General features: G+C 35.8%; 2 protein-coding genes across 3 annotated transcripts; one reads left to right on the top strand and one right to left on the bottom strand.

Moving 5' to 3' along the window:
• The first annotated feature begins 1,025 nt into the window (after window positions 1-1,025).
• c16h1orf43 (chromosome 16 C1orf43 homolog) lies at window positions 1,026-4,689 on the top strand. The gene is made up of 7 exons (XM_051865137.1): window positions 1,026-1,286; window positions 1,689-1,790; window positions 2,226-2,334; window positions 2,422-2,475; window positions 3,418-3,581; window positions 3,677-3,735; window positions 3,815-4,689. The coding sequence occupies exons 1-7, from the start codon at window positions 1,224-1,226 to the stop codon at window positions 4,020-4,022; spliced, it is 759 nt and encodes a 252-aa protein (XP_051721097.1). The 5' UTR covers window positions 1,026-1,223; the 3' UTR covers window positions 4,023-4,689.
• Window positions 4,690-5,347: 658 nt separating this feature from the next.
• On the bottom strand, window positions 5,348-20,274 carry tuft1a (tuftelin 1a). Of its 2 annotated transcripts, none has more exons than XM_051865131.1 (12): window positions 20,013-20,274; window positions 13,229-13,294; window positions 12,082-12,183; window positions 11,750-11,836; window positions 11,593-11,658; window positions 11,431-11,508; window positions 9,844-9,954; window positions 8,362-8,585; window positions 8,151-8,256; window positions 7,979-8,062; window positions 6,936-7,030; window positions 5,348-6,813 (listed from the first exon to the last, which is right to left on the bottom strand). In XM_051865131.1, the coding sequence occupies exons 1-12, from the start codon at window positions 20,067-20,069 to the stop codon at window positions 6,741-6,743; spliced, it is 1,149 nt and encodes a 382-aa protein (XP_051721091.1). In that variant the 5' UTR covers window positions 20,070-20,274; the 3' UTR covers window positions 5,348-6,740. The 2 variants fall into 2 exon arrangements, with proteins under 2 accessions (XP_051721091.1, XP_051721090.1); XM_051865130.1 differs by lacking the exon at window positions 20,013-20,274 and adding an exon at window positions 16,821-16,907.
• Between the last annotated feature and the right edge of the window lie 67 nt (window positions 20,275-20,341).

Below are 20,341 nucleotides of genomic sequence, written 5' to 3' on the forward strand. Positions count from 1 at the left end.
GCTTCTCTTTCCTTGAGAAATTGGTCACAGTGGAGGAATTTAACTTCTTCGTGGCTAAATTGCGTTGCATCCTTCTTACAGCTATGAAAACTAATACCTTATCTGATACCAAAAAGTATCTCCGCACTGATTTTCATACAAATCTGACAAATGCAGAGTGCATGGTGTGTGGTTTATTTTTAACAGGACAGAGTGAGTCACTTGTCTATACCCGCACCCCCCTCCCCTCGCTTTTTTTTTCTTCTTCATTTTTCTACCACAATCTGTACAATATAGAGATTTTATTTTACCAGGGCGTGAGATAAAGTCATGATTGTTGCGATATCTGTTCTTACTGGGAAAACAATTTCATTCCTTGTTGTCTTTTCATGCATCTGCCACCCACCTCTGTTCCTTCTGAAAGAATTGGTGTCATTGTTCACGTTCAATGTGTTGATCTGATAAAGGTCAGCTGTCCACTATGTCAGCTGTTCTGACACCGCTCACTTCATTTCAACAGAAACAAGTCGAACACTGAAAAACCATGTGCATAATGTTTGGATGCATTGACAGTACATGTGCATGTGGCTTGTGAGCTCCTAGAGAGCTATAATCTCACACAGAGGAAAAGATGACAGGAAAGCATTGTGGTTTGGAACAATGACAGACAGTGGTATTGGTGTAAGTTTATATACCCTATATGCCACTTCTGTATGAGTAACTCTCTGAAAATAGTATTATGGAATGTGAAAGGCATCGTCATGTGGTTATAAGAAGGGAGAAAAAAAACAACTTTCCTTAAAAAAAGGAACACGATTATCTGATAAGGAGCACAGAAACAAACTTTTTGGGAACTTTTTTTAAACAGCAAACATGTATTTTGGCTGTTATAGCCTAATGTATTGCAGCAATGGTGGCATATTTAATTGCAGTTTATTTTGAAGTATGCAATAATTTATGCAAGGATAGTTTTGCTGACCTCATCATGACCTGAGGGCATTTTTGAGAAACCCTGAACTGATGTTGCGGTATTCATTCCAAACCACAAGGAGGCGTCAAAGATGAGTAGACGGAAGAGTTTTTCCATGAAAATCATGCGACGAAGAGACTGCAGGAGATGTCAACAAAAACTCCCCTGAAAATGCCGCTGTCAACCTGAATAATAACGAGCTGAATTTTACAACTGACTGCCAGTATCGATCAATTATATCTTCCTTTTATGAGCGTTTAACTAAATTCTCACAATGGCAGAAGGAAACACTCTTTCCGGTGTAAATGTTGTACTTGTTATGGCCTACGGAAGCCTGGTAAGTACCAAACTGCATAGTATTTGTATAATAATAATTGTATTATTGAGCATGTAAACGGAATACTTTAATAATAATAATAATAATAATAACAACAACAACAACAACAGTAAGGCTGGAGCAATGTGTATCCGTCTGTTCTTCGTCTATTCTGCATTTCCAGCCCAGATGTGTGAATAATAGTTCTTAATGGGGATTATAATGGAAATTTCCACTTTGGATAGTAACTGTATCAAAACGTATTGAGTTGCCCATCAAGAAAGCGTCATATTATTTGGCACCTAGGATGCCTAAAAATACTGTCTATATAGGCAGCTCAGTAACTTTTAAGCCTGTATTGCCCGTGTCAGAATTGTATTTGAGTGTGTAATATGTTGATTGAACCCTTCTGTCATTCTGTAGGTGTTTGTGCTGCTGTTCATCTTTGTGAAAAGGCAGATAATGCGCTTTGCTATGAAGTCTCGCAGAGGACCGCACGTCCCGCTGGGTCATAATGCACCGAAGGTACAGCTCCTCCTGACACCCAAAAAATACTTTGTCTCTGTAGGGGACATTTGATACTATGTTCATTCTATATATTCTTCTGAGACCATAAGTAGCACAATTCTGGTCCCATTTTAGTGTAGTAACAGCCGCTAAATATTTTGGTCACTGCTGTAAAACAAAATGCCCCCAACAGGACAATAAATGGTAAAAGTATATGTTCCACTGTACTTTGTGCAATAAATATTTTCATTGTACCACATGTATTATCATGGATCTTATTTGTATTGATTTAACAATATAGCTAGCTACCCTTGTGCAAAACAGTATAACCTTGATTTTAAAGTCTTGTCTTTTGTTTATATGATGCTGCTTTTCTCTTTATACCTCTATGATGATTTTTGTTGTGTATATACTAGTTTGCAATGCACTGAAGCAAAGCTGCATCTTTCACAGGACCTTAAAGAAGAGATTGACTCCCGTTTGTCCAAAGTGAATGACATTCGCTATGAGCCACATCTGCTCTCTAAAGATGACGATCGACTAAAGCATCAAGGCCAGAATGGTGAGAGAAACAAAGAAGCCCCTAGCAGTTTTCTTCGTAATACTGTTGCAGATATGAAAACGTATGCCCATGTTTGTGTTTGTGCAGGTTGTTATAATTATCTCTTCAGAATGCAAGCATTGGATGCCATCAGAGACTCTGGTAAGACCCTCTTTTGCCTATGTGTTGTTTAATGATTATGCTCGGTCAAGACCACTGGAAGATGTTTTAAATTAATTCGCATAAATTTCACATGAATGCAAAGATATTGCTGTGTTCAGTTTAATTTTGTTTAATGATGTCATATTTCAGAAATCAGCCCTATTATGCAGTAATTTAGATGTTTTTATTTCTAATTTATTTATTTTAATTTATTTTTTGTCAGAGTTCTAGTTTGTTTACTTAGTTTTATTTAATATTGTTTTAATATTGTAGGACTATTAGGTGGAATTTTTTACAATTTTTCTAATGCTGTTAAGTTTCACTGTGCAGTCGAGTTTTCTTTGGACATTTTCATATTAAATGCAGAACAGTTTCAGGATTTATAATATGCCGTTTATAATATGCATAATTAATTTGTGGCCATTTTTATTTAATTTATTTTTAAATGTCATGAATTTTATTTTCTTATATTTCAACAAAAATATGTTTGTTTTAGTTTTTGTTAGCATTTATAATACTGCCATAAATTTCTAAACCAAAATTTTGTAACACTTTATATAATTACCACTATAAAGTTTAGGGTTAGTACGTTTTATATATATATATATATATAATAGAAAGAAATCTTTTATGCTTATCAAGGCTGTATTTATTTGATCAACAATACAGTAAAAACAGTAATACTGTGAACTATTATTACAATTTAAAATAACTGATTTCTATTTGAATATATTTTAAAGTGAAATTTATTTCTGAATTTATAGCTGAATTTTCAGCATCATTACTCCAGTCTTCAGTGTCACATGATCCTTCAGAAATCATTCTAATATGATGATTTGGTGCTTAAGAAACGTTTATTATTATTATCAGTGTTGAAAACAGTTGTGTTGCTTAATACTTTGGTGGAAACCGTACCATTTTTGAACTCTGTCCCACACATAGATCTCCCATTTCACGAGTTGTGTCGCAGTGCCAGTGCTCTGACCGGGCGGCGCTACAGGAAGTGGCTGCTGGACCTGCGAAACTCTCATTCTCTGCTCAAGAGTCACGGTGCGCTCCTAGATCGCTTAGTGGAGGGCTACGACAGCGCTCGCCATGGGACCGGGGTCAGTCCCAGTGTGCATATGTGTGTTAATTGGTTTTGTACAGCAGGGGGCGCTGCAGAACATATTTAAGAGGCTTGTGTTCTCTTTCCCCGTAGATGTTTGGCGAGGCAGAGTTTGTGAAGTATAAGGAAGATCTGGCTGAACTGGCTGCTGTGTAAGTTTTGCTGTCTATTTTTTACAGTTCATCTCTCATAAATCACTTTTCTCACTCTGTTATTCCTTATTTCCCACAGTGTCAAGTCCTACTCCAGCAGCACCAGTCTAAACCAGCAGCACCAGTCAGCAGCTAAAGATCTGACCAGCTCCCCCGGCCCCTCATCTGCCTCCACCATTCAGGTTACTTACCTGCCCTCCACTGGACAGCGCAGCAAGAGGCCCAAACACTTCCTGGAGCTCAAAAATTTTAAAGACAACTATAATACGCTAGAGAGCACACTTTAGAGGACGAAACCCTTTTAAGGAACTGTGTAGATTTAACTCAAACTGTGAAACAGAAGTGTCGCTCTACACAGGAAAATCTTTCGTGTAGAAATGACCACAGTGGGAGATGCAGTAAAACCTCAAATCACATTGAGAATGTGAGAATGACTTAAGATAGAACAAAATCTATGGGATAAAAGTCATTGTGAGAGCAATGCAAGAATGTTACATTTCTGATTTTATTGTTGTCCTGCCAGAACTCACACCATTTTCTTATTTTAAAGGTCATAGCTACTGTTTACCCTTTTCTTTTTAACTGGAATAACTGTTCTGGCACAAACGTGGATTAAAAACAGCTGTACGGACATTCATTCTTACACCTGTTTTATATTAAAACAACCTTGAGGTTTCCAAAAAAGATCCTGTGTCAGAGAAGACAAGGCTGGATATCATTCTAACAGAAACTGGGAGAGACAAATATTCTTTTCTGTGCTACTGATCAGCTTATTGTCCTTATTTTTTACGTGCAGTTGTAATTTTTAATTCGTTCATGTTGGTATAAGGAGGAACAAAGTGCTTTGAGACATTAATTGATATGGTTGTTGTCATGGTAATGTAGATAAAGAGCTATGAGAAGCTGTCTGTGTTGACTTTCACTGTATTATAAAGTCTTATCAGATCTAATAAAGTGTCTGTGTTTTCTGTACCTGCACTGCTGTGCCTTTAGGGGTCTCCACTAAAAAGACATCACTGGTTAAGGATGTAACCTATTCATTATTTTTTAGCTCTCTTGAGTCCTTTTTTTTTTATGATTTCAGGAACACAACAATTAAAAATGGGCTTCTGTGTCAGAACTGTAATGTTATTTAAATAATTACTATACCATTCAGAAGTTTGAGCTTGGTAAGCTTTTTTTTTTTTTTTTTAAGTCTCTTATGCTCACCAGTGCTGTATTTATTTGATTAAAATACAGTAAAACAGTAATATTGTGAACTATTATTGCAATTTATAATAAATGTTTTCTTTTTTAATATATTTTAACATATTTTAAAATGTAATTTAATCCTGTGATGACAAAGCTGAATTTTCAGCATCATTACTCCAGTCTCCAGTGTCACATGATCTTTCAGAAATCATTCATCGTTACCTTATGAGACTCACGTGTATTTCCATACAAAATAAAAACACTGCTGTGTTTGTGACAGTAGTCAGATTCCCTGGTACCTCTCCATATCATAAAATGTTGTTTGGACATGTATTATATTGTTTTTAAGATGCCATAAAACCAACCACATAACCATTAACCACATTCCTTTGTTGACACGAGAAAAAGCAAGACAACAACATTCATGAAACTAGTTTATTTAAATATAATACACAAGATGCCATTAATTCAAGCATTACACTCATTTTTTACTACAAAAATATTATTATAAAAAAAATAAAGGATGTTGCATGCTAATATGAAGCCTTTCTAATGAATTCACATTAAGGTTAAAGTTCACACAAACAGAAAATATACACAAAACTATCTACAGCTGTGAAGGTGTGAAAGTGAAGATAAACACGGTCATGAAATGCATATTTCAACACACCCTTGTCCAGAATTAAATTAATGAAGTATAAATAAATCTCTTTTGTGATATTAACTGTTTACGTATTACTTTAAGGTGACCAGGTGCTCCAGCCAATCACATCAGTTTTCTAACCAGGTCCAAAAAAATCTGTTAACTGAATGTTGTAAATGGCTAACTGAGTAACTGCAGCAGCTGGCTGGACTGGATAACAGGGGTCACACTGTGTTCTACTGGCCTGAACTAGTCTGGCTCAGTGGAAGACGTGTGTTACATTCTTTCAAACTTATGAAACATTTACAAGACGTCTTTGTTTTTCATAGAAGGCGAGTCATTGGATTCTCCCGCTGTTTCTCTTTGGTTGAGAAAAGCGTGTAGATGAAGAATAAATATTTTTTGTAGTTTTTTTGTTTCAGGATAAGCGTGTCATAACTCACTGTCTCCCTTTTAGTTCTTTCAGCACAATCAGTTATCAGTATTATTTAAGATAAACAAGGAACACTGCTGTTCCTGATCACTTTCCATGCTCTCTGGACTCTCCGAAATAATATATAAAAATCCTTCATCCTTCTTTACTTCATATTCCTTAAATAAAATAAAATAAAAATGTTTTCCCCATCTGTTATCATCTCTATAATTTTTCGAACTCAGAAAAAGACCCCTTAATACCACAAGCGCTTAGCCGAGTTAATACCGAGGGAGATTACGAGAGATAAAGCGAGCTCAATGAGGGTGTTGAGCAACACAATCTGTCTGTCCATTAATATTGGGTGAAAGACATCATCTTTAGAGGGCCAGCCTCAAATAAATACCAAAATATCCCTAGCATCCATCTAGAAGCCCTTCACACTTCTCACAATAATGCAAATGAGTTCTTCATTTTTGTTTTCTTCACTTGTCTTCATAAAAATAGATATGTTCACTTTAACAGTCCCTGTTGTGTCAAACCTACATTGATTATTCGTAGTAAATAATTGTAGCAATAACAGTAACAGACCTCTGCATTGTTAGAAGCATTCTAGGAGAAAAGGCCTTTAGACATTAAAGCAATTGTATGTCCTTTGGTGAAAGTCTGTGGTCATTTGTGTTGCTAGAATTCTCCTGCACTGATATTGGAGGATGGTGCGGTGGTCATAGCAGTGATGTGATGTGGCTGTGGTAATGTTCATGATTTAATTTCAATGACTTTGATGAAGGGCAGACTCTTGTTGGTCTGGGTGGAAGGTCTCAGAGGCTTGCTGTGGAGGAGACACATAAATAGACTTTGAATGTGTGTGCTTGTATGTCCGTTATCAAGCACATGTGACAATTTGCATAAAATAATTTGCACATAGCTATCGGGATAATTTGCATGTCCTACCTGTAGACAATCTGCGCATTGCCGTCTGATGGCAGGTATGTATTTGACCTTTGACTCCCCAGGTAGTAATCCATCTGATCGCGCATTTGTTTGTTCTGTAAGCAGAGCACATTCACAAAGGTCAGACTTCAGGAAACACTCATGAGATCGCAGATGAAAGGGTGAATTCACTAATCACTTTTGTATGCTGTAAAAGGAATATTATTTGATTTATAAAAGAAACATTTTGCGGGCATTTTCAGCAGTAATTCATGAAATTATGATCAGATGATTGACAGGAGAATTATAACTATTGTTGAAAACCGAGAGCTGATTCTTTTTCAAAACCATGTTTTTAAAATATCAAAACTGAATGACTCTCATTGATTCTTTTTAGTGAATCAAAAACATACAGCATAACAAGTGTAGTCCAATTCCTGAACAAATGACTCTAAAGAGTCGATTCTTTTTAGTGAATCAATCAGACACAGCACAACCATTGTGGCCAAACTGATTCCTGAATGATTGACTCCAATGAGTCAGTTCTTTAGAGAATCAAACACAAGCAGCAAAAATCAGTTCATATGACACTATGCATTTTATCAGTAGTATTTTATGCTTATTATTAAATGAAATGTTACCACATTTTTGTATGTTTAATTTTTTTAATATATACACTTATATACATATATACATTACTGCTGTACGTGTTACAAGAAAATACTATCAGTGTTTCTACTTCAAAATTTCGTGTTTATTTCAATGTGTTACTTCTTTGTAATTATTTGTGAAATAGAAAATTGTTGCAAATTGTTTTTTCTGTGTAGTTACGGCCAATTATTGGATTGGACTCTGTGAAAAGTCACAAGTCAATGTAAACACACATTTTTAAAGAACTGTTTATTGTTTATTTGTTTATTTTAAAGAATTGAAAAATGCTACAGTAAAATAATCATTTATGGAACCATTAAGGAACTAGAATCAGTCATAGGAATTGGAACCAGAACCAAAATTGTTGGTAATTGTGAATCCCACCTAGATGTGTTTATATCTTGTAAACTGACCTCTGCCTCCAACATGGCCACCTTCTCCTCCAGCTCTCTGATCACTCTGTCTCTCTCCTGAATCACCATGCGCGAGTTCTGAAGCTAAATGACACAACAATGGAAAGCTTGTGTTAGTACGTGAGCCTAACGTGACAAAAGTTCATATGAGAGTGTATGTTTGCACACGTACCTGTTCAATCATTTGACGTAGTTTCCTCTGTTGACTCTTGAGCATGTCATCCAAGTGATGAATCTTTTCTTTCAAAATCGCATTTTCCTTTTCCAGCTCTTCTAACCTGTTATATGATTAGGCAACTGTTTACAACAACACTCAACAGATGTTTAAAGTTAAAAAAGCAGCATTATGTGACAAAACCAGCAAGATATGTCATAGCCCCCACCTCTCCCTCCCTGCATGGCCCTCCTCCCTCAGTTCGTGCAGCTGCAGGAGTTCGGCTTCTTTGGTCATCAGCTGGTCTCTGAGGGTGGAGCTTTCCTGCTCCATGCCGCCCATGAGACGTTGGAGGTCTTCGATCTGCTTATCCTGCTGCTCCTTGCTTTGCTGAACCTTCTTCAGATACTCACTCTGCTCAGATAACTTCTGCTTATACTGACGCGCCTCAGCCTACAAGAACATGAACACAGACAAAAAAAAAAAAAAGAATTAAATCACAAAGCACAAAAGACACATTTATGTTCAACTATTACACAGCTTTCTGGAATACTCAAATCTGATTTGTCAATCATAGGATTCTGTGGACAAATATTGTTTTGTACAATGAGCCCTAAACTGTATAATTAATCAAAGGCCCTGACAATCTCATACTTCTTATGGTAAGTTTTCAATAAAACAGCTTGTAAACAATTTGTCACCTGATATTACATTTACCTTAGGAAAGTTATCCATAAGTCATAGCTAACTCTATAGAATATAATATCACTAAAATTGTAAATTTATTATTATATACAGTATATGCTGTATATTTACTTATATTTGCTGTCAATGATGGTTAATGTATGTTAGAAAAAAATCTCCAAATTCTGTCAAATAATGCCTAAAAATTTAATATCCTTACAGGCCAACAAGTTTTTGATAAAAGCAACCTATGATGTTGCTTTTGGATTATTTATTTATTTATTTAAGCAAGTTTTTGATGAAAGCACATTTAAATAATGGAAGATTTATTTATTTGTTTTGTAAGCAGTGATTATAAGCAAGATTATTAGGTCACACTTTAGTTTAGGGTCCAATTCTCACTATTAACTAACTATAAGTATTGGACAGGTCACACGCATACACGTGTAAACTAAACAACTAAACTAAACACCTAAACTTAAGTGTTACTGATTATTGAAAATAAACAGGAAAAAGGAAAATAAGCCACTTCAGGATGATGCTTTGTGTCTGATCACTCTATCAGGGTTTATTTTGCAATAATGAATGGCTGAATGTTTATTATTTTTTACATGTATTTAATATAGCAGATGATTCCTTATCAGACCAACAGAGACAGGAAGTTTCAGTTTAGTTTTTTACAGTATCGTTTTGACATCAGCTACTTATTTAACACTGAAATCCTTGACATATAAGATGCAAGCAGTAGCTGATTATGAAACAGAACATCATCATGAAAGAATGTGCGATCTCACCCCTGCACACACTGTTCTTTCCCAGCCTGGATCTGAGCCAGTTGACCAGTGGAAATGTCTGCCACTGCAGGGGGGTGGCCTTGAGCCCCTGCCCCTTTGATCGCGAAAGTGAAAGTGCCCTTTGCGGTCACATCACGGTGCCCCCGCATTCCCATTTCTCCCCCCGGAACGCGATTTCTACCGAGGGAGAAACCCACAACATCTGCGAATGCTAAAAAGTAGAAGCGACTAACCAGCAGTTTTTCTCTCTCCTCCTGGTGTTTCTTCTCTGCGTCTTGGAGTTGAGCATACAGACGCTTACTGGCCTCCCTCATCTTCTCTTTTTCCTGCTCATCCATACTATCCTGGAGAGACAGAATATAGTGACAAAATGTTAATGAAAACAATCTGGAATTTGTTTGGTGACAGATGAGTTTGTATGTGTGTTCATGTACTTGTTACATGTGTCTTGCATTAGTTACACAACATAGTGGTTTAAGCAATAAAAAAATAGTAGCAAACGGCACTTAGTTATAAACAAAATATGTCCCACAAAATATTTCCATTGAAACACGCCCACATCTCTCCCAGCAGGTATTTATAGACGTGTGTGAGCGCGGGAGGACAATGTAAGTTAGAGAGAAAGAGGGAGGGATCTTCTCTGTACGTGCGTCAACAGGGTGTGTGTTAAAACACTGACGTATGCTGTCATAGCTCAGCTTTTCCACCCATATTCCTGCTCTAACTACCCAGACACACACATCCCACTGGGAGGATAATCCACATTATTCATTCCTAAAAAGAATCTGCTGCCGCCACATTTAGTTTCATCAAGCAACAAAAGACAAGAATGTGAAGAATTTGAGAAACGTTAAAACCTGCTGAACCAATACCAGCGATTAGAACGAACCAAAGATAATTATTGCAGGTGGCTTAACATGTTTCCCGAGCTATGCGTTTTTGTGTGGTTTCCTGGGTGATTAATTCCTCAACAGCTCCTGGATAACACATACACTAATGGGTATTTACTTCTGCGGTTTGTTGATATGCATTGTGCCAACAGATCGCAGAGATAAGGGTGTGAATAAGCAATTACCTTAATGATAGAAAAAAACAAAACAAAAAAACAATTATCACCCAAAGGACACAGATTTTCTAACACAGCACATTATATAACATGACTGCTCTGAAGCATGCTGGTCATTGCGAACAGACGAATAGTTATTTGAAAGGCTATTTGAATGGCTCAAAATAGAAAATATCTTTATTTTAGTATGATAATTAGGGGTTCACAGATATTAACATTCTTGGAGATACTGATAAGCTGATAATTATTTTCATGTTATGGCCGACAATCAATAAATGGCAGATATTAAGGTTGACAATATTTTATAAAGATAATTCAAGCGAATTTTGGCATCACAATATTATAAAGCACAGTATGAAAAATGTATATTAATTTAGATATTTGCTAAAGTTTACATTTATCAGCGTTAAAAAGTACTCATTTTTTAGGGTTCGATGAAGACACAGGTATATGGTAAAATGGGCATATTTTGTCAAAATATATTAAAAATAAAACACTAAAAGCTAAAAAAGAGAGAATTTAGGCATCACAACATTATAATGTACAGTATGAAAAAATGATATTTATTTAGATATTTGCTAAATTTTATATTTAACAGTTTTTTTTTTAATTATTCCTTTTTGGTGTTCAATGATGGCAAAGGTATTCTAAATATAAAAAGGGGAAATTAGCATGCACAATTAAATATCAAATATCGACTTGATAACCTGTGTGTGTGTGTGTGTGCAAAGCAACGTGGCACATAAACTCTCACCTGTCTCTCAAAACCGTTTAGGGTCTGTGTAAGTACTGAATGAGTAACTTTTCTGGGACCAGGACCAGATAACACCAGCTGAGGGTGAGAAAAGGAGAGCTAGTTAACATTTATGCTTAATCCAGCTTAGAAGAGCACACGTATATCTGCAGATTGTCTCACCTTATGTTCTGTTCTGTGACTTTTAGCTGCCATCTGCTCTCTGAGGTTCTTTAGACAGTATCTCACCTGCACACAGTACAAAACAGTTAAAACACATGTTCTGAAAACAGCCAAACACAGAAAAGTGGGAAATGCTTCTGAGTATTTTTGCTCTGACCTCCTGTATTTGTGAAACTTCCTCTGAGAGCATCTTTAGACTCTGTTGGTGTCTGGCTTGTGCCTCTTTGCGGTCTTCCAGATATACCTGACAAGTAAACCCAAAATATTAAAAAAAAACAACAACAAAAAAAAAACACATAAGCAGTGACATCACTGATTTCAACAAATGCCTGAATGAAATGTGTTAAAATTTTAGTCTAGTTCTGCCTAGTTTAGGCAGAGCTACAAATTCAATTACTTAGTATCAGATTTAATTATCCTTTTACATTACAGGTCATACAGATCATGTAATAATGATCAATAATAATTAAAATGTTAAGACACACCCACCTTGATGACCTCACCCTGGTCTTCAGATGGCTTGATCAGATCAGGCTTCAGTGGCTGTCTCTCATAGGTTGGTTGTACCAAAGCAAAAGCTCTGCCAATTGGCTGGAATGACATGAAAAATACATATTAAATGCCAATAGTATATGCATAGTATATGTCTATTAACAGCTCTTTTATGTTTTGTGACAATATATAGAAGCTTAACCAGCGGGACTTCCACTTATTTAAATAGTATGATGTCTTAATTGTCTAGAGTTTTCATATAGTCATTTTTAAAAAAATATTTAATATATTTAAGATACAAACTGATATCTCTGATAAAAACTGATAACCTATACCAGTCCATAAGTTTTTCAGAATCAACCTTTACATTTGCATGTCTTTTCAGAAAACAAGGGCCCCTTTCTAAATGCGAAGTATAAATAACTCTGACAAACAAAGGGTAGCAGGAAAACCCTAAAGAGCAGGAATGGACGCAGATGTGGAAAAAGGGACATGGAAAGTTATGCAATTTCTGGAATCTGAAACAAAGAACCTTTGGTCCTACAAGAACGACCCCTGGAACAAAGCCACATGTTCCTTATGTTTAAAGAACTTTGGCAGACAAACAAATAAAAAGAAATTGACCAAAGAGAATGTATGTGTGGGCGTGTAATTCCACTGAAGTTAATCCGAACTGATTCCACAGAACCACTATCACAGCATAACCAGAAATAATCAGGCTGTAAACAACAGTAGAAATAATTAAGCTTAAGCATACAACACACAACTACAAACCATCAAAACTGTATCTGATGTGATCTAAATCTAAATTTACATAAATATGTATAAATATAAATATTGGACAGCAAGTTAAGTCAGGCTCAATAACACTAACTACTGTCCTGGTATTATACTGGAACATTCTGCTACAACTTCAGCTAAAGCATAAACATCAGAGATTCCATGCAGAAATGGTTTCAAACAGGCATGTATTTATTCTTATAAAACCTCAGTCAGAAACACTGAACTCAGTCAAATATATTTTAAAATCTTATGTAAATAAAAAACAAAAACTAAAAGAGCTTGAATCTAAAAATGTCACTACCAGATCATCTACCGCTCATCTATTTTACTACATGTGAAACAGAAAGAAACAGACATTTACCTTCTCTGTGGTGGGCTGCTGCTGGTTCTGCTCGTGGAGAGTCAGTCTGAGCGTTGTGTGCCCGTTCTGAATAATGACATGAAGAGAAGCACAAATGTGAGTGAGGGATGCAACAAAGAGACCGTTATAGAAAGCAAAAGGGAGGGAGCTGTACGGATAAGGGGAACATGTGGGGAGGAGAAACTGAGTAATGCCCTCTGAGAGAGAGAGACTGACTGGAGGCCAATGGCCCATTAAAGCTTGGCATGAGTGTCTGTGGTTACTCAATGTGAAAGAAAAAAAGCAAAAGCGAAAGGCATTTACAGTCCAGTCTCTAGGATATATACAAAGTTTGATTTGATTCATTCCCCAGCTTCTGGAAAATTCTTGAGCCTTGTAGGCTTTGCCAAAACTTTGTATTTGAATGTAAATTTAAATCGTAACAAAAACGGAGGCGGGATGCCACAAATCTAAACGGAACAATGCACTCCAGCGCAGAACGGAATATCACCATGACAACCCAGACACCCATCAACAACATAAACTATGTCTGTTGGACACAGGAAGAGACAAAACAGAGACTATAAAGCTTTGGCAACACAAACAGATCAGAGGAAACACTCTTATGATAACATTCACGTAACCAAATTAAGAGATATTGATGTTAACCTATCGGAATAACTGTATATTGTTTTCAGGAACATAATCTGTTCAAAAAATATTAAACAATGACGAGTGGACCTATTAAACCAATCACAAATCGATGGACAAATGTGTTTGTTTGTTTGTGTGTCCATGCATAAATCTAGAAGAGTCTGCTGACTCTAAAAGTTGTCTGAGTGAGTCACAGTGGGGACGGGAAGTTCTAAAAAAAGAGTGTGTGGCAGACTGCATGCACAAACTGTGACATTTTAACAAATATGTAGGAAACAGGCCTGAACTGACTGTGAAAATGTCCCTGGTCATTATTGGGGTAAAGATCAAGTGCCTAAAAAGTCAGAACAAAGGTGACAAAGGACATTACACATTCACATGAGACACATTCCAGTCATACTCTATTAGATTAGATGTAATTCTTATTTACTGTCATTAGGGCAGGTGTTATTTAAGTAATATAGAAGGCAGTGGAATAGGGCTGAGTGCAGATGACAAGGAATATAAAAACAGGAGGAGACATGAGTGAATGGTGTATAATGGGAGATGACTGTTATAGTGCAATTGACATCATGTATACTGTAAATAGAGAAACTGCAGTGAGTTCACTATAATAGTACAAAGGTACAAGGATGATATAGTAATAGGTAATAATGAGACAGAATATAAGATACAATATACGGCAAATTACTATTAAAGTGCAAATGACATTATATAATATTAGGTATGTCATTAAGTAATCAAGTATTCTTTCATTCCTTTGACAAACAATGAAAAGTATCTTTGGCATGTGTGAAAACATGATTTGCTTTCATATAGTCACCTTAAAGAGGTATACAGAAGACCTAAAAGGTCATGCATTATTTTTAGTATTTAACTATTTTATTATATATTTTATTATTGTATTATTTCTATTAATATAAATTACACAATTAATGTTAATATTATTTTTCTATCTTGTTTTATTTAGATCTTGACTTAAAGGGATAGTTCGCCCAAAAATGAAAAATCTGTCATCATTTACACTCCCTCAAGTTGTTACAAACCTATATAAATTTCTTTGGAAGATATTTGGAAGAGTGTTTGTAACCAAGCAGATCTCGTCCCCCATTGGCTACCATAGTAGGAAAAAAAACACTATGGTAGTCAATGGGGGACGAGATTTGCTTGGTTACAAACATTCTTCCAAATATCTTCTTTGCATATAGCAGAACAAAGAAATGTATACAGGTTTGGAACAACTTGAAGGGGAGTAAATGGTGACAGAATTTTCATTTTTGGGTGAACTATCCCTTTAAAAGTGTTATTGGTTTGGAGGTAACAAAACACATTTTAAGGATTAGTTCACTGTCATATATAATTTTCCTGATAATTTACGCACCCCCATGTCATCCAAGATGTCCATGTCTTTCTTCAGTCGAAAAGAAATTAAGGTTTTTGATGAAAACATTCCAGGATTATTTTCCTTATAATGGACTTCAATGGCCTCCAAACGGTTGAAGGTCAAAATTATAGTTTAAGTGCAGCTTCAAAGGGCTTTAAACGATACCAGATACCTGTATATCCTACGCCTTCCCTATTCAACTTACGGAAAAAATGTAACTGGCGCTGCGTTCGTTCCGTAAATAGAATAGGGAAGGTGTAGGACATACAGCGTAAGCTTTTTGAAGAATACGAAAGTACGGTTTTTGGCGATCATTTGTTTATATAAAGCATATACATTTACATTTTTTTCGAAAATGACCGATCGTTTCGCTAGATAAGACCCTTATTCCTCGTCTGGTATCGTTTAAAGCCTATAAAACTACAAAACTATAATTTTGACCTTCAACCGTTTGGAGGCCATTAAAGTCCATTATAAGGAGAATAATCCTGGAATGTTTTCATTAAAAACCTTAATTTCTTTTCGACTGAAGAAAGAAAGACATGAACATCTTGGATGACATGGGGGTGAGTAAATTATCAGGAAAATTTTATATGAAAGTGAACTAATCCTTTAAAGTGCATCACGGATGAGCAAATTCATTTTTACTTTGATCAGGGACTGACTCAAGCTGAAATAGCTCTGACTATCAAAGCTATTTTACTTCCAAATCAGTGTCTGACACTTAAGGAAGAGGCTACAACTTTATCAAACACTATATTGACTCTGAACATGTGGTCTATTTTATGGCAACCATCTCAAGGGAACAGGACATCTGTGCGGTTACAGAATGATGTTTGACAGATGCTCATCAATTCTTTGCAGCTGACTTTTTTTCTATCGAGGGGAGATCATGAGAAAACATCTTTTGTTTTGTCGAGATCAGGAGCGGTGGCAGAAGAAGCTTCTAGTGCACAGAAACAACAACAGTAAACATAATATAAAATTATATATATATATATATATATATATATATATATATATATATCATTTCATACCTTTTTTGGAAGCTAAAACCAAGATGCACAGACCTCTAAGTCCAGCTGTTACACAATTCAGGTACTATATGTATCATCATATCATATCAAATCATATCAACAAACTACCGCAGCACACTCTGCAATTGACATTTTGGTCGATTACAAAGGACATTATGGTCAAAAACATTCCATGTAAGGCTGGAAGTTACAGTGTATTACATGTTATCAGGAGGGATTTCAGAATTAGTCTAGTGATACAAGTTTGCAAAGGCAAGCTGTCCAAGTAAAAAAAAAAAAGCCCTATTATTATTGTTCCACTTAGTAAATCACTAGACAAAACACAGCCACACCTCGACCCACCTGGCCAAAACAACACATTTATCGCAATCCCATAAACGAGACAAAACAACAATTACACCACCAAGATGACGGGCAGACTAGACAGAAGGCAACTGGATAGTCAGCATTGACAAAAACATGACAAAAAAAATCAACAAAAGTTCGTTTAAGACTGTAAACAAACTCAAAATAATTAATTATGCATTAATATATTTACCTGAGGTACTAACGAAGGAACGTCCTGTGACTGTGTGCGAATCGGGTGTTTCCATAGAAGGCAAAGCAGCATTTAGAGTCGAGCCAGCCAAGTTCAACACCACACCTCAACCCAAGAAAGCAACAAAGACAACACACACACACCTGCAAACTGACACGCACCTAACACAAAATTATCACGCCTGTAATGGGAGAGGATTAAAAAAATGTGAAGGAGTGTAAAGGAGTTTGTGAGGATTCTGCTTGAGGCATCAGAACAACAGGCTATTCATTACAACATAGCGTCACATACTAAAACTCTCTGATAACACAACATAGCTCATTTAAATGGACACACATGCATACAAATACACACACAAAGCCTCTGGCTGAGCAAACACTGTCACACAGGAATGATCATTATTCAAAGATTATACAATAGCTCTATGAGATTTGCATATTTTATGTACCAAGGAAATAGAGAAAAACAGAGAGGTGGTGGCACTGAGGTATTAGGAAAACAAATAGACGATTAATAACAGATGGAGAGAGAGCAATGGCGTTTGTTCAATGAAGATCAAACCAGGTCAGAGTGAAACCTGAACACAGGTGTGAGGTACAAAGGGGAGAGAGACACACAGGACATAGAGAGAGGGATGGGTGATGAAAAGAGGGAGAACATTAGAGAACCGTGAGTGGAATGTGTCATTGGATACAGGCCTCTGGACCTCTCAAAGAGACAGACAAAAGACTTGGCTAATCACACAAGCATTTTTCCTCGGTAAGATGTAAAGGTCACGCGAGAAATCTGAATAACTGCTGAAACCTGAGACTGTAGATAGACAATGGTGACTTTACACAAACACTGAATCTGAGTGAACTGAAACATTAATAATGGCATCATTAATCTCAATGCTAGAACAAGAAAAACTGATTCTTTTTTAATAAAATATTAAGTGTATGAACTTAAATATAAACTTAAAAAACTTTATAAACTTAATAAAAGTTATAAACTTAAAGTACTTAAAGTAAATAAAAAGGTTATGAAATGCCAAACGTCATTGAATGAATAACGAATCTGCTAAAGGGGTTGTTTTAAATGAAAGTATGCACTGAAATGTTGTTCAAAATGTCTTGCTATATCAAAAATATTTGCCTAAGTTGCCATATCTCTAATATATATGTATATATATATATATATATATATATTAGTGTGTGTATGTGTCTGTGTATATATATATATATATATATATATATATATACACATACACTAAAATGACATTTATTTTAATTGTCTTAATTTTTGCAACCATAAAAAGCACATTTCCTTCCTTTTAATGCCATTGCACACTACTCTTCTAAAAAATGAGTTTATTCATTCCTTAATAATCATTATTGCGTCCAGTGCTGACAAGACAAAAAAGATAACTTCACCGCAATGTTCTGTGGAACTCTGTCACCTCAAGGCAACACAACCAGCCTACTTTTCACAAGTGTACAGTACAATGTACATATTTGTTGTTACTTTACTGTATGCACTGTACTGTACTATATATCACTCTAGGATAAGAACCATAGACACAAGGAGGGCTAATGACTATCATGCAACCTGCTTCATAATGCGAACTTGATGAAAAAGGCACAGAAGCCACATTAAGAGTGAGTAAATACAGGTTTGAAGTTAAATATTTGCTGTTTGACTCTTGCTAAAGTGAAAGAGGTATTTATGGAGGGAGCGGTAAATGAGCAAAATGGACAGAGAAAGTAAATATACAGACACAGCTGGTTTAACAAAGGTTTTTAAAAAATGTTTTTAAAAAAAAAAAAGGGAAACGCCTTACATAACCTGAGGTCATCCGGCCAAACTTGCAAAAACAATATAGCTACAAAAGAGCTTTTGTTTGCTTTTTCCTCTCCAAATCATTTTCAAAGAATAAAAGTGAAAAATGAAAGCAACTTTAAACATTTTAAAAGGTTTTCACCCTAATCTTCTGGAGAACTACATGAAATCACTGAAAGTCCTTTCAGAAGAGAATCTGTAAGCATGTGACTCTCTAAAGAATGTATCTCAAATGGTCTTTGACCTTGTAATGCTTGACGAGTCCATTAAAGAGCATCATGTTGAGAAAGCAGTGAATGATGTTCTGTTTTCATATTTGCAAATGAAATACATGCAAAAACTGTAGCTGCTGAAAAACATACAGTACGGTGCTTTAAGTCAGACTTGAATGGTCAAGTCAGAGCGAATGGCCATCATGTTAAAAAAAAGGAAGGAAACAATCACAATGCCACAATCAAGCAAATACTTGAGCTCTATCTCTCTTCCTATGACTTCTTGCCCAGCTTCCGTGTAGAAAGCACAGACCTTCATATTATTTAGCCTATATTCTGTGGTACAAAAAGTGACCATAAAAGGTAAGGGCACAAGGCTGCCCAGCAATGCTTATCAATATGTCAACCTGGATGGAAAGATCAAGTTAATAATCACATAATTCGACATAACACTCTTTATACAGGCCTACAGTAGCCTACTTTATATACTGGTGATTGAACAGAAACAGATACAGCTGGTGTTTGGCTTAACTAGCAGAAAACTAGTGCTGGCAGAAATTCCTCTCACAGGTTATTAGCGAAACCAAATATCAAGTAAGTGACATTAAACCTGATTAAGCATCTGTTGTGCACACAGACAAGGGCAAGTGGAGGCAAAGGAGGTTTAGTGCAGCTTGCCACTATAAACACTGTTAATCAATAAAGAGTCACACTTAGATAATTTGGTTCACAAACTTCATTTTGACGATATAAATGAATGAATGAAGCACTAAACCATTGAAAAATGTGGTAGAGAAGTTCCCAATCAGGAACACGGAGCGCATTTAATATTTTACCAGGAAGAAATGCCTGAGGGGGATCAAAGTTCTCTTTTATGAGTATGTTGAGAAAACGACCCAGAAGACTTTGTTAAGATGTGTCAACATTTTCCCTTAAAACTTAATAGTAGTTATTTAGTAGTTAATAGTTACTTTTTACTAAATTTCACTTATACTTATTCATACAAGTAGGCTATGTGTAGCCTTTGTTTCAAATAGTCAAACAACTTTATTCAGACCTGTGCAAAGATATGCATACATTTAAAAACAAACAATCAAACATCATATTTGATATTTTATAAAGATTAAACAATAAATTGTGAATAATTTCGAAGTCTACATACCATTCTGTCATCCCATCTGATTTCATCAAATGTGCACATACTCCCCATTCGATTCATTTTAGCTTAATGTTTCTACACTAAAAAGACAATAGTACTTAAGTAAATAAAGTTAATAACAGCAGAAGTTGAATATCCCCCTTGCGTGCGCGAGCTCGTTGGTGTTTTGTTTTGTTGTGTTCTGATCTGGTTCGATATGCTGAATAATAAATAGCCTCAGTGCAGATCTCACCGCGAGCTGAACGTTTCTGACAGACACTCCCCTCCTCCTCCTTCTTTTCACAGGTCTTTATAACGCGTCAGAGTGAAATCTGTCGTGTGACCTCATTACT

Source organism: Ctenopharyngodon idella, chromosome 16 (assembly GCF_019924925.1).
Source record: "Ctenopharyngodon idella isolate HZGC_01 chromosome 16, HZGC01, whole genome shotgun sequence".
Lineage (NCBI taxonomy): Eukaryota > Metazoa > Chordata > Actinopteri > Cypriniformes > Xenocyprididae > Ctenopharyngodon > Ctenopharyngodon idella.